Source organism: Zosterops lateralis, assembly GCF_965231275.1.
Source record: "Zosterops lateralis genome assembly, chromosome: 2".
NCBI lineage: Eukaryota > Metazoa > Chordata > Aves > Passeriformes > Zosteropidae > Zosterops > Zosterops lateralis.
This window is the reverse complement of record NC_139763.1, coordinates 20,749,310-20,762,524: the sequence shown is the minus strand read 5'-3', so window position 1 is coordinate 20,762,524 and position 13,215 is coordinate 20,749,310. Positions and strand designations below refer to the sequence as shown.

General features: G+C 35.9%; 1 protein-coding gene across 3 annotated transcripts in view; it reads left to right on the top strand.

Moving 5' to 3' along the window:
- WWC3 (WWC family member 3) overlaps positions 1–13,215 on the top strand; it is a 98,967-nt gene that overhangs the window by 60,171 nt on the left and 25,581 nt on the right. For all 3 annotated transcript variants that reach the window (XM_083854677.1, XM_083854676.1, XM_083854675.1), the window contains exons 8-10: positions 767–840; positions 9,737–9,979; positions 12,936–13,025. In XM_083854677.1, coding sequence (XP_083710803.1) covers positions 767–840; positions 9,737–9,979; positions 12,936–13,025 — 407 coding nt within the window. The remainder of the gene's footprint in view (positions 1–766; positions 841–9,736; positions 9,980–12,935; positions 13,026–13,215) is intronic.

Genomic DNA, 13,215 nt, shown 5'->3' with positions numbered 1-13,215 from the left:
CTTCTTGTAGGGGAAACAAAAATACATAATTATCTGAATCTTTTTACAAAACTATTGTTAGTGCCATGACAGTAGAAAAGAGGTGGAGTTTTTCCCCATGGGATGATGGAGACAGAAAAAGCAGCAGCTAGAGAACTCCGGCAGTGCTGCAGTGCACTTGTATAGGAGCTTAGGTTTTAACTCTTGTGCCATACACAAATGTCTGAGGAGGGAAGTGCTAATGCCCTAAAATCGAAATTCCTGTAGAAACACTATGCAGTAGGAGTTGCAACATAAATGCACATTGTACAACTGCTTCAAGGATCAGGTGGTTTTTTTGTACTAATGTTTAAAATGTACTGATTTTTTAAGTGCTGGGTAACACATCGCAGTACGCAATCTGAATTGCTTCTAATAAAGGTATTCAAAAAAGAGCTGTATCAAATAGCAAAATATTTCAGTTTAAACACTCTTTGTCTTTTAGACTGGGATAAAGTTGAAAAGCTTTGACCATTTATCAATGACTCAGTTTTCTTAACCCTTGATTTCCAGGTTAATAACTTATTGAAAGGGCTTATTTATCTTCTCTGCTTTTAGCAATAAATTAGTTTCGCATTTCTAAGGCATAAAATTGATTTTTGATTATGTTATTACTTAAAGCATAGACGTTTCTTTTATGAGTCCAGTAAGGAAGACTAATTTATCCCTTTCTTTTTTGTGATGAGAGCGTTTTTAACTTGTTTCTTCCTTTCTTTTTCCTCCTCTCCTTACTCTTCAACTCTGCAAGTTTGGGTTTGATGACAAAACAAGACTTGTAGACAAAGTAAGGCTGAACTGGCAATATGAAGAGGCCAAGAAAAGGTAATTAAAGATAAATCTATTGGGGTTTTATATTTACTTTGATGATTACAGTTTTCAAAGTAGAACTGGAACCAGCCTCCTAGCTGAAATGCCTTTGGGAAGATTAATTTGTTCTCTATTAAGTAGTCCACAGATAAAGAAAGTTTAGGTAAATATAAGACTTTATCATAAGAATATTATATTTGTTTGCAGAGATAAAACTAAATGTCAGCCCCGTTCTATACTTGTATAAACACAAAATTGTAGTGGTTCAATTAGACTGTTTTACATTTTTTTCACCCTCTTTCTCAAACCTAGATATAAACAATCTTTAAACTTACACTTATCAGCTTGGTCTGTCAGGATACCCAAAGCTGTGCATACCTGTGTCTTAAGTTCAGTATGCTGAAGTCATAAAGAAGAAAGCATGCAGAACTTCATGTGAGATAAATGAAGATGTTCAGAGGTGAACAAAAGGGTACATAAAAATAAATGTTGAAATTAGAAAAAAATCTGATAAAACTGATAAAAAGTATTACTTGAAATAGATTGATTCTTCTCTAAGTCCTTCAGTCTAAATCCTTATGGTAGAATATTTCTCTTGTGAAGGCAAATCTTGCACTGTTTTTTCATGGGTTTATAGAAGTTTTAAAGTAGTATCAAACCTCATTGTTTTCAAACTATTTACATCATATTCAGGACAATAGTGTGGGTACATATGACTACTTGAACTCAGTAAATTAATGCACTTACGATTATTTTGATTTGTGCTGGTAGAATATTCTGTTACTGAATGTGAGTGACGCTTAAAAGATTCAATATAGTAAACTTAAAAAACCATAGTTTTAACATTTGTATAAGTATTGGGTTTCTTTTTCTTTTCAATGTCTTCTGTTCAACCAGTTTTTTTACATCTCTCAGAACAAGAGTTAGAAAAAGAAATTCAGTTCTTTTTCCTTTTTTTTCATACCATGGTGACTTTTTCTTTGGGATAATCTGTAATGCTGTCACATGTCTTGGCAGGAATTGAAAGTTTATAGGCAGTACACCATTTCGTTGTTCTTGGAAAATTTACCCACATTTGGACACAATACACGCTTCAAAAAATAAAGTTGGTACAAGCAAGTTAGGTAAACACAGCTAAATCTTCAGGATTTGTAACTTGAATGGAAGTCTGCATTGTACATACCGCATGTAAATACCAGTGACTATTACCTAATAAAGGTTAAATAATTGGGGAAAAAAAAACCAAACCAAAAATGTGTCAGTGTCCTGTTTGCTTACAGGCTAGCTTAGCACTTAATAGTCCAGTGATAATTTAGCAACTTAACAGTTGCTGAAAGAAAAATGATAGTATTTATTTTTATACTGTTCAGTTTAACAGAGCCACTGATGCTATGAAGATTGTATTAAAATGCTTTTAATTCAGCTTTCTGACATAGCTTTTCTGTGTTTTTCAAAACAATTCTGTTCTTGTTTGTTTATTACAGGGAAAAGATAGAGTGATGTTTTTTTGGAGGGGGTGAAGAGGCATTGAGTATTTATGGGTTAATTTTTTTTTTTAGTAGCAAAGCATTTCTCAGCTGGAAATGCCGAACATTTGTTTTCACATGGAATGCAGTATTTCTGAACATCAGAAGTGAGCTGCTGTTTGATCTTAATTAAGTGTAGAAAATCTGGGTAACTAACCTTCCAGCTAGGGAATGGTGATTGCAGAAAGAGTAGTTTTGCTTTCCCAGGATAGCAGTTCTGACAATGGTCTGTTATTTAGCAAAAGCATGTTAGTTGCTTTAAAAGAGTAGCCTTATTCTGCCCAGTATGTTGTACGGAAGTAATCAGCTTTCAGCTTTTGAGTGGAACTGCACAAAGCTCATTGCCCCTACCAGTTATCTCTGTGGTTGCATTCTTCATTTATCATGCATTCCTTCCCCTTAGCTTGCTGGCATTTCTGTAGGGCTTTTGTCTCTACTAAATATCTTTGTGTTCGTTCTCCCTTGGCTGGTGAAATATCTACTGTTCCTGCACAGTGTGGGTGACGGAATGTGCTGCGATGGATTAAATCTACAAAGTAGAAAATTAAAATGCTACAGTATGTCACAACTGTAAGGCAGTATATTGTGACTGCTTGTTTGTCAAGTGGGTGTGGAAACATACAGCAAATTAGAACAACGGACAAACTTTTAATGGGAGACTTAAAATGCACTGTAGAAGAAAAGTAGGTCCTTTCCCTGAAAGGAATGCAGGAAAAAAGTCCCACAAACTGAAGGACAGAGTGTTGCATTTTAGTTGCTCTAGTGAATCTAGCCATATATAAACAGAATATTTACCAGATGCAGTAAAAAGTCTTTAAAAATTAAAGTATGTTCTCTATATATGGAGTCTAAGCAAGGAAATGCAGTGCTGGGATTTTTGAATTAACTATCTTGAGGAATTCAGGGGATGAAACACAGTGATTGCAGAAGAGTTGGCTTGCGTTCCCAAAATATCCCTCCTCCCTTATAAAGGATAGCTTCATTTTAATTCCTCCTTCAAAAATCTCTCTGACTGCTGAATAGTTTGGCCTTTGAATAAATTAAGACATTCACATAGCTTTTTTCCCCTCATCACTTTCCCACTGGAAGGAAGTTGGATGATTTGCAATTTAATTTTTCCCATGGGTATTTCAGATGTTGTGCTCTGTGGGTTCTGACATTTCCAGCACGCTGGGGAAGAGATCCTCTCCCCTGTTTCTAATCCAGGCTCTTGGAGGAGTTTTGTAAATTCTACTTTTTAACTCGCCAATCATGCTGAAAGGAGGCTCAATCACTTTTCTTCCGCTCTGCACTCTTTCCCCTCCCCCATTATTTCTAAATAAACTGTACCTTATTTCCATGAAATTTCTCCTCTCAGATCTGCCAGTGTGGCCCTCCAGAGAAGCAGGGGGGAGGGAGGGCGGTCTTTTTGAACAGACAGCCCCAAGCTGCCTGGAAAAATACTGTTTTTAGTTTCAGTTGCTATTTCAGTGAGACCACCTCTCATGAAAGCATTTGCACATTGGAAAGTGTACCCCTCAAGCACTTTTCTGAATATACTGCTTCATAGCACGAGAAATCAAAAGCAAATTGTTTTTCTTTGATAACTCTGAAGTTGTGCAGTTCAGTAGAATGACTACATGAAGTATATTAGCAAATGTTCATGAAATGTCATTGCTGCAGTGCCTCATATCCAGTTAATCATTAGATGAAAAATAATCCCTCCAATAAGAAGCAACAGAAGTTTTAGCTGTGGGTTTTTTTTTAATAGTCCAGTCTGATGGCAGCTAATTTTAATGAACTAATGCATTAAAACATCTTCAACCAGCTTACCTAATTTGGGTAGTATTTATTTGTATCTTCTGTAAATTTGTATTCAAAGATATTATTTTTCCTTTCATTTTGTAGAGGCATGGTGTGGATGTCAAGAGATTTATTTTAGCCTTGAGAAAACCTCTTCCTTGGAGACGCTTAATATTTCTATATTTGTTTTTAAGGATGTTACTTTCTGTTCAGTATGGTTCGTTGCAAACTTGTCTCATTTCCAAAATTAAATTTCTGTTGGGCCTTTAAAATCATTAGCATAAACAGAAGTGTGTCAGTGCAATTTGTGCTTATAGTGAGAAAAGTACATGTTGAATGGATATTGATAGCAACATTCCAGTACTAATATAATAACAGAGTCAAGTATTTTCCTTTTAAAATTTATCTTGTATAGGCAGGTTTCGAGGTTTAATTACCTAATCTCTAGTGAAATTCAGTGGATTTGTATGGTTTATTCTGCTGAAAATCTGATTTAAGGATGGAGTAATTTGTTTGATATCGCATAAATACCTGGCTTAGCCAAACCTTAATCTCTCAGTGTTGGTTTTTAAACAAAACATTTTCTTTGGGTTATAAAGGGAGCTTAGATATGCTTTTGAACTTCTTTAAAGTTTTGTACTATTTCACCTGTGCATTCGGGAAAACTTGCTTTGAGCAGATTTTTGCAATTTTCCTAAAATTTGCAAAATGCCGGTGGACTCTAATGGTTGCCAGTGGACCCTAATGGTTTCATGAGTTTCTTAAGCCAATTGAAGACTTTGTTGTTATTGAATGAATTGGATTGTCAGGAAGGCTGGGTATTCTACAGAGCGTACTCATTTTGTCTGCCAAAGCCACAGTGGCACATACTTGCAGGAACAGCCAAAATAGACACAGAGGAGAAATTCTGTGAGCATTTGGCCAAGTTCCCCAGCTTCTTGTTCTTTCCATTTCTTTCTTCGTCTTTCTCTAGCGTTCCCCTCTTTGGATATAAATCATAATCCACACTCAAGAGGGTCAGTAAATACCAGAAATTAACAAGTCCTTACACTCTTCACTATGTGTCCTCAGTCTCACAACCACCTCCTTTGGGTATTGCGTGTGGGAGATATTCCCTTTTACCTGAAGTGTCAGAGAACTGTGTCCAATTATAAGCCTAGGGAAAAGAATAAGAAGGGCCGATTTATGTGATCTTAGCCACTATTCTCTTTCAAATTGGAACTGGAATATTTTCTTCATTTTATCCCCACTCATCATCCCATATGACAGGTAACAAAGGCCTCTGTTCTAGCATGGCATGGTATGTCAATCAAAAGCCTAGGCATTTAAATGTAGAGGAGTATTGTTTGGTTTCCTTTCTTTCTCCTTGTAAAATTCAAACCATGTTAAGTTTGAAGAGCAAGTACCAGCTGTAGGATACCCATAATTTGTCCATTTTTCAAGCATGAGTTAATACCTTTGAATTAGTTCAGAGTATTTCCCTCCCCAAGACACCTGTCTTATTCATAGTCTGAGTAAGAACCTAACATGGGGTAAATTGTAATTGTAACTCACTCATCTCACAATAAGTGATTTTTACTCACTTTTATGCTCTAATAGATAGCCTCTTGAGCTCAGCAGTGTAACTTCATTAGTGCTGGGTTCAGATATCACCCTTGAAAGTGATTTTCTGGCCATTAACAAGATCTTTAAGGTTCCCCAGGTATTTTCATTGACAGAAGGATTGCCCTGTTTTGTCAGGGAGAGAGGGATCTGTGTAGAGCTGTTATGATTCAGACATGCTGCTAAATTTAATTAAATTATGTCTAATTAATTTTGGAAATACATGCCTTTTTTTCCCCGTGATGTAGTTTGTGTAGTAAATTACTGACTCTACTGATCTCCATCCTCATGCTGTGTCTGCATTATCTTGAGTGAGACGCCATTCTAGATACCTTTGTATGGCCATTTCAGGGCAAGTGTCCCATTTCAAGGCAGTGTTTGCTCAAGATCATCATCAGGTTAAACCTTTGTCTTTCTGTCTGTGCCCCTCTCTTAACAGGACCTGTTATGTGCATCTCCATTCAAAAATTTCAAATACTGAATTAAGCAGCCAGTTGGCCTGTCTACCTAGGGTCATTTGATACCATCTACTCCAGTGAGGAATGCAAGCTCCTCAGCACTTGTTATGCAAGGATGGGAATGGGCAAAACGCCTGGAATGTTGATGGCTCAAAATTAACAGTTTATTCCACAGGAATATGTTAAATTGCTGGATCAGTAGGGACCTCCGTATCTGGCATTAAGCCAGATAAAAGCACTCTTTTGCAGTGACTACAGTTAAAAAAAATAGTATCTTAAATATACTCATTAGGAAGGAAAAATGTGTTTAAAAACCAGACGTTTCATAAAGGATCCTAAATAGGTTTTTTTTCACTTTAGGTTGCAATCTATGTCAATCTATTATATTGATTTATCTAAGTGGATGTTTTAAGGCAGGTTAATATATGCATGGAGTTTGACAACAGCCATTTTCTTCTAACACAGCAGCAATGAGAATGGCTAGTGTAGTATGGGCAGAAAGTCTGGCATAGGCAAGCAGAGTGAAATGGCTTATTTATGTGTTTATGTATTTATTGTGATTATTATTTATTTATTGGAACAAAAGGTTGTGTTTGAGGAGACAGACTGCAGTTACAGAACATACTTAAGAAAACTTTTTTGCTAAGTTCTGGGCATAACTAAACATGACTGCTTCGATTTTTTTCATAATTTTGAGTGAATGAGACCATAAAAGCCTTAAGAGTGTCTTCTAGCCAAGGAGATAAATATTAAAAAGTTTGTCACTGCTAGCTTTTTGGAATAACTTACCATACAGAGGGATTCCCCAGTGGAAAGCAAGCATCAAAATTGCCCCAAAACTTCAGTTCATGTGCAGGAAATAAAGGTTGCAGAAAATGGGCTTATTGGTGCTTCAGCAGATTCCTGCATTATGTAGTACTTTGTACTTGCTTTTTCTTTGTGTAAAGGGAAAACCGTAGAAACAAGAAGAGCTAAGAGTGTCGAGGGAATCAAAGTAAATATCTCATCAGATTTTGGAACTCTTCAGTGATACAAACCTTGTCCACAGCGGTACTTTTTCCCCTTTAATAACAGTATAATTGAGTTATTGTATGAGAACTTCCTACTTTCAAAGCATCACCATAACAGAAATTGAAAGGAAAAAACAAACTTTAGGCTGGAATGTCATACACAAAGGGAGTTACGTGCTCTCAGCAAGCTCAAGAGTTTAAATTAAAACCTCTTGTATTTAGTGAAGGTGGTGTTTTACTCCACAGACAAGTGGAATCACTGACTTGCTAGCACTGAAAGAGAGGGATCTCTTTCCTGATTATACTTCTCTCTTCCTTGTTGCCTTTATTAGTGTTCATTTGCTCCTGGTAGTCTGCTTCTTAACCAGCTCACCCTGCAATGTAAAATAAGTAGCAAAACAATTGAGAGTGTTAAAATGAAGAAAAGGGTCAGTCCTTCAGCTATCTTATGAAGAAACACAGAGACTTCAGATAAATCTCATTTTCTTTAGTCCACACCTGTGTAAAAGCTTATGAACACAATCACATAGTCCAGGCTCATCTGATTCACACTCACTTGCCAAGCTGTGATAACTCAATTGTACTGGAATTCTGTGCTTCTGTTGAAAGGATCTTGGGTCCCTATTTGTTTCATTTGGCACTGAACACCTGAAAAATCAAGCTGTATGTGTTTCAGGAGTGTTTACTGAATCTTTAACAGCAGAGCAGCCTGGGTAGGGGAGCAAAGGGATCCTGACCCTGCTCGCTCTTCCTGGCCCTGACATTTGGTCAGTGGGGTGAGGTGTTCTTCAGGAAGCTGCATCTGGAATTCATGCACAATAGCTGAAGCGTGAAATATGTAGACTGTATGTATCAATCCACAGTGGTGCTTTCAGTAGCTATTGGCAGGGAGTTGGTTATTAATGCAAGGAGGAGGAAATGGTATTGAAGGGCTTGGTAAAGTATTCTGCTTTAGCCAAAAATGTGACATCCAATTTCTTTACTTGCTGAAATGAAATCTAAGGTGTGGGGGGGGGAAATGACAGTGAAATTCTTATTCATATATGGATGCAGTCACTGCAAAATGACTTATATTGATAGTTTATTCCCTTCCTCTGATAATAAGATGGCCAAATACTTCCCAGATGCCAGTAGGAGATATACCTTATTGCATGAGGTTTTGTTTTCAGATGGGGGAAACATTGCCTTTGTCATGTCTATGCCTTTTCTTTTATTCATAATCATGTTATCAAACTGTGAATCTTCTGTTTGTGTGTTATGTGCCTTTACCTTGCTTTTTTGTTATTAATTTTCTTTCTTTCTTACCTGATATTTTTGAAAAAGATTATTTTAATGAAACCAGTGAACTGTATCCTACTTTCATGGCTGGCTTGACAGTGCCCTTATTTAATTATTTGAAGGGTAGTAATCTTTTACAGGAACTGATCTTTGTTTGAATGCTACCATTTAGCAAAGTGAAGATGAAACTGAGGTGTAAAGTGTATAATTGTTGTACAGTTCTCGAGTTTCAAATGTTCAAACATCAGAAAGCTAGATTTTCTCTTACCTCTAATTTTAACTGCTGCATTCTAAAATGTCTAAATTGTCATTACAGGACAAACATTAATACCTAGCAATAAGTGTTCTCCCTCTTATGCCTAAAGAAGCATTTGGGAAATGTCTAGCTTTAGTGTTCTCAGTAATATTGATAAGAGCTCAAAATTTGTTTTTAAAAAACATTTTCTTAAAATGTCAGCTGTGGAATTATTCTTAAAACTGTTGGTTCATGTGATATGGTACAGCATATTGAGATATAAGAAACTACTTTTAACTATAAAGCATACTACAGGAAAAAACCACAAGGTAGCTTATTTAATTGCGTATTTTTATGATAGTTTCATCTAAAACCAGTTATATTTTGTAACCAGGCTGATGTTTCTGTTTTAACGGCAGCTTTAAAATTTTGTCGTTATTTAGGGTAGCCTAATATTTTCGGCCCCTTGAACCATTCCTCTGTGAGGTGGGACATGATTGTATGGACCTTTTGTCACTAATTAAGTGTCTCACCTTCAGCTTCTTCAAATTCTTACTGCACTTTTGAAATCCTAATTTAAGATCTGATTGTAGAAGAATTAGGAATGAAAAAATGTTCAGCTTCATCAGCTTTACAGGCAGTGAACTCGAGCTCTAAAATATTAGATGATTTATTACAAAATGAGAAAGCTGTGAAGACAGATATTGTCTATACAGTAGAGAAAAGCACTGTAGTTCTCACATATCTACACATATAGGAACACTTGCAGTTGTATACTGTTTTAAAAATACACAAAACAATTAAAAAAAAACAACCTGAAACCAATCAACCAAACAAAACCCTTCAAAAACAAGCCCACCTCAAAACCCAGAAACAAATAATCCTCCTGAACCCCTCTAAATTTTCTTGGTTTGATATTTAGAAGAAAAAAGGCACAAGCATCAACAGGCTTCATGTTTTGATATTTTTCCTCTTGTCTTTCTCTTCTGCATTTTGAAATATATTTATCCTGTTTTAAAGAGTTTCAAATATACAACAGCAGCTGGCCTTGCTAGATAATGAATCCTGGCCAGGAATGGCCGAAGCAGACAGGGACCGTCTTCAGCTCATCAAGGAGAAGGAGGCTCTTCTTCAGGAGCTGCAGCTCATCAGTCAGCAGAGACGGTCCCCAGAAGACATTGCACGTTTGGAGGAAGAAAAAAGACGCTTGGAGGATGAAATTCAGCGAGCTCGAGCAACATCTGCTCATGGGGCCACTGAAAGGTTTGGGAACTTGAATTGTTTTCTACTCTATTGTGAGATCTATGTAGGTAGCTTCAAAAGGAAGAGTAGGGGATTTCATTGTGTTTCAGGAAAAAGTAAATTACTAGAGAAATTTAATTTGAGAAAAGGAGAAGACTGCTTCTGTCACTATTTAATTCTGCCTTGAATTTTTCTGAAGCAAAGTTGCAGGGATGTCGACTACTTAGTTTTCATTTCATTCACCTAAAAATTCTAAATAGGAAGAAGAAATCTAAATAGAATCTTGAAAGATGCTTGAAAAAGATCTGAGTGATACTGTCTGATAATAGAGACCTGAATAACAGTACCTGGATAGTGAAAGATTTTTCTGTTCTTTGCAGTGGAGTAGCAGTCATCTCTAAAAGCATCAGAACAAAGATCCTTTTCTATATTTAGTTTCTGCCTTATAACAGGAAAGTTAAATGATTATGTTTTTCTGCCTTTTATATATACAGTATTTCCTTTTCATTTGCAATCTCAGCTGTGGGAACACATCCCAGTTCTGACATTCAGAGAATATAGTAAGCAAAGTCATTCTTGAAAACTTAAAAATCAAGTTTATGTAAAATAAACAACCCAAAAACATATTAGTGGAAACACAGTGTTTATTCCAAAATTGCCTAGTTTTTCCTGTAGCCAGAGAAAAGGACAAAACCTCTTAATCTCTTTTTACCATAAATTGCTTCCAGTGAAAGCAAGAAACTACTTGTTCTTGCTTCTCATAAATAGTGGTAAAACCTCAGCTCTGACACTTCAGAAAAACCTACAAGAACCAGCTTTAGTGTGAACTGTTTAAAGGTTAATATTTACACAATTAAGACGTTTTAAAAATATTTGAAAGTGCTTTCCATATACAGATTTTGACAACTTCATTTTCTTTGAAAGTCCTTACTTCAGACAGTAAATTCAGGCAATAAATAGAAAATTCACAGCCAGCCTACAGGTCAGTGTAATATATTTTGCAGTTTTTACCATATTGTTACATTGGCTTTCCAGCTTAAACTGACAGAGAAGGGAGTTCACTCTACTCTGTCCTGTAGTAAGTTTTATTTGTTATTTTTGGGCTCTCATGTTAGGTAGTGCATACTGTGTTGGCAAGAAGGCCAAGCTATTTTTCCATGGAGTTCATGCTGTGGAAACCAGCATTCCACTGTGGTACTTGATATTTCAAATGCTAGCAGAAAGTTGAGCAGAAGTTAGAATAATACTGATGGGCACTTTATTTTTGTATAACAAATTGGAGGAAAGCTTAACCATTAGTAGCCCTGTTTTTTGTTTGTTTTAGACTCAGAAATATTCAGAAATAACTAAAAATATTCTTGATTCTGCTTTTGTATTTCCACTTAGTTCTAATTGTGAAATAATTAACACTTCTTTTCTGTTACTGAGTTTTAAAGGCACTGAGTTATGTGAGATCAAAATGAGCTTAAAATCTGTATGACAGAGATGGGGGTTTTGTTGTTTTTTTAGTTTTTTTTAGTGTTGTTTTCGTTAAGATTGGCTGACAGCCTTAGTTGGAGGCATTTCTTACCTTTTAGCACAGGTTGGTACCCTGCAGCATTGATCACTGTGGAGTGTAGGTTCCTAAGTTTGTTTTTCACAGTAGATGGTGTGAATTTTTCTGCTTTCCCTTGCAAGTTAAGTTTCTTGTGCCCATTTGTCCTTTTCTTTTGGTTTCTGCATGCAGTGCCTATATGGTGTAAGTTCATAGCTGAGCTGCAGCCTTCCTTGTGCCACTACTTAACCTGGCCTGGGGTGCACAAAGGCAGGAGAAAAGCCTGAGAGCTGCTGTTTTATCCAGAACTCCCTTCCTGTTGATTTTTAAATCCTGTTCATTAACATGTTGAATTCTAACAGCTGTCTTCGCAGCTGAGGAGGGTCTGAGGCAGTCTAATAACTTTGATCTGCTTTCTCTAAACTGTTTGTCAGAATCCCCATTTCCAGCTACCTTGTGATGTAGGGCTGGAGCTGTAAGTTTCCTGGACATACAAAATGTACAACACAAACCAAAATACTGCCCTGATGTTATCTTGAAGTTCAGTGGTTGGGCTTGGAAAAACAAAACATCAGGAATATAATTCTGGATCCAGAAAAAGAGTAGACAGTAGATAAAATCTATTATTTGAAAATCTAATAATGTCGGAATACTGAATTTAAGATATCTTAGAGGTGTATGATGTCGACGGCATTAAAGTTACATTCCATTTATGTTGTGGCAGTAGTACTAAATATTTCAGCTGCTTGTTATTAGGATGATCAAAAAATAAATTGCAACATGAGATTTTTCTTGTAATGTAGAGTCAAGATGCTGTATTGTCTGCTTAAACGTAGTGATAAATAAATGCACCTAGAACACATAGAATAAAAGCTTAAATTTGATGTTGGTGGTTTTGCTTAACAGAAGTCCTTCAAAAAATTTCTTTTTATCTTTGAAATTTTACACAAATTGTCCTGGATTTTTTTGTTTGTTTGCTTGTCTGGTTTTTTGTTTGTTTGTTTTTTCTCTCTCTTTTTTTTTTTTTTTTTTTTTTTTGGGTTTCTTTTGTGACAAGATGGAAGGGCATAGTATTTTAATAGCAGAATCAAGTTGATGCAAGAGGAAAAAAATAACCTTGTAGAGTCTGATATTTTTTACCTAGGACTTTTTATGACTTTCTTAACTGCTGTAATGTATTTTCAGTATCACGACTCTTACATTGTGCTTCAGTTACTTTTCTTGTCTGGGAATTCTCCTGGAATCTTGGTTCTTGTGTTCTTGCTGGAATTACCATTGCAGCATATGAGCAGCATAAATTCAAACTTTTCATTAAACAGTGCAACTTTTTTTAATATTCCAAACTTCAATGCATTGATGTTTTTCCACATTTGGGAAGCTCCTAGCACCTTTTGAACACTCCTGTGATGAAGAAAATAGTAATATGTATGTGTTTAATTATAGGATACTGTTACAGGAGAAGAGAAATTGTTTGCTTATGCAACTAGAAGAAGCTACACGTTTAACCTCATATTTACACTCCCAGTTAAAAAGGTAAGTTATGTAAAACCAGCAGGTTTTGAAGTCACTACAGCAGAGAAGAATATTAATAATGTATGAAGTTTATCTTTTTATACTTCTGTGGATATATGCCAAGTAAATTAACTTTTCACTACATTTATACACTTTGCTCTGTGGAATGTGATGATTTGGATGGAATTTTATCAATAGTATTAGTGATGGC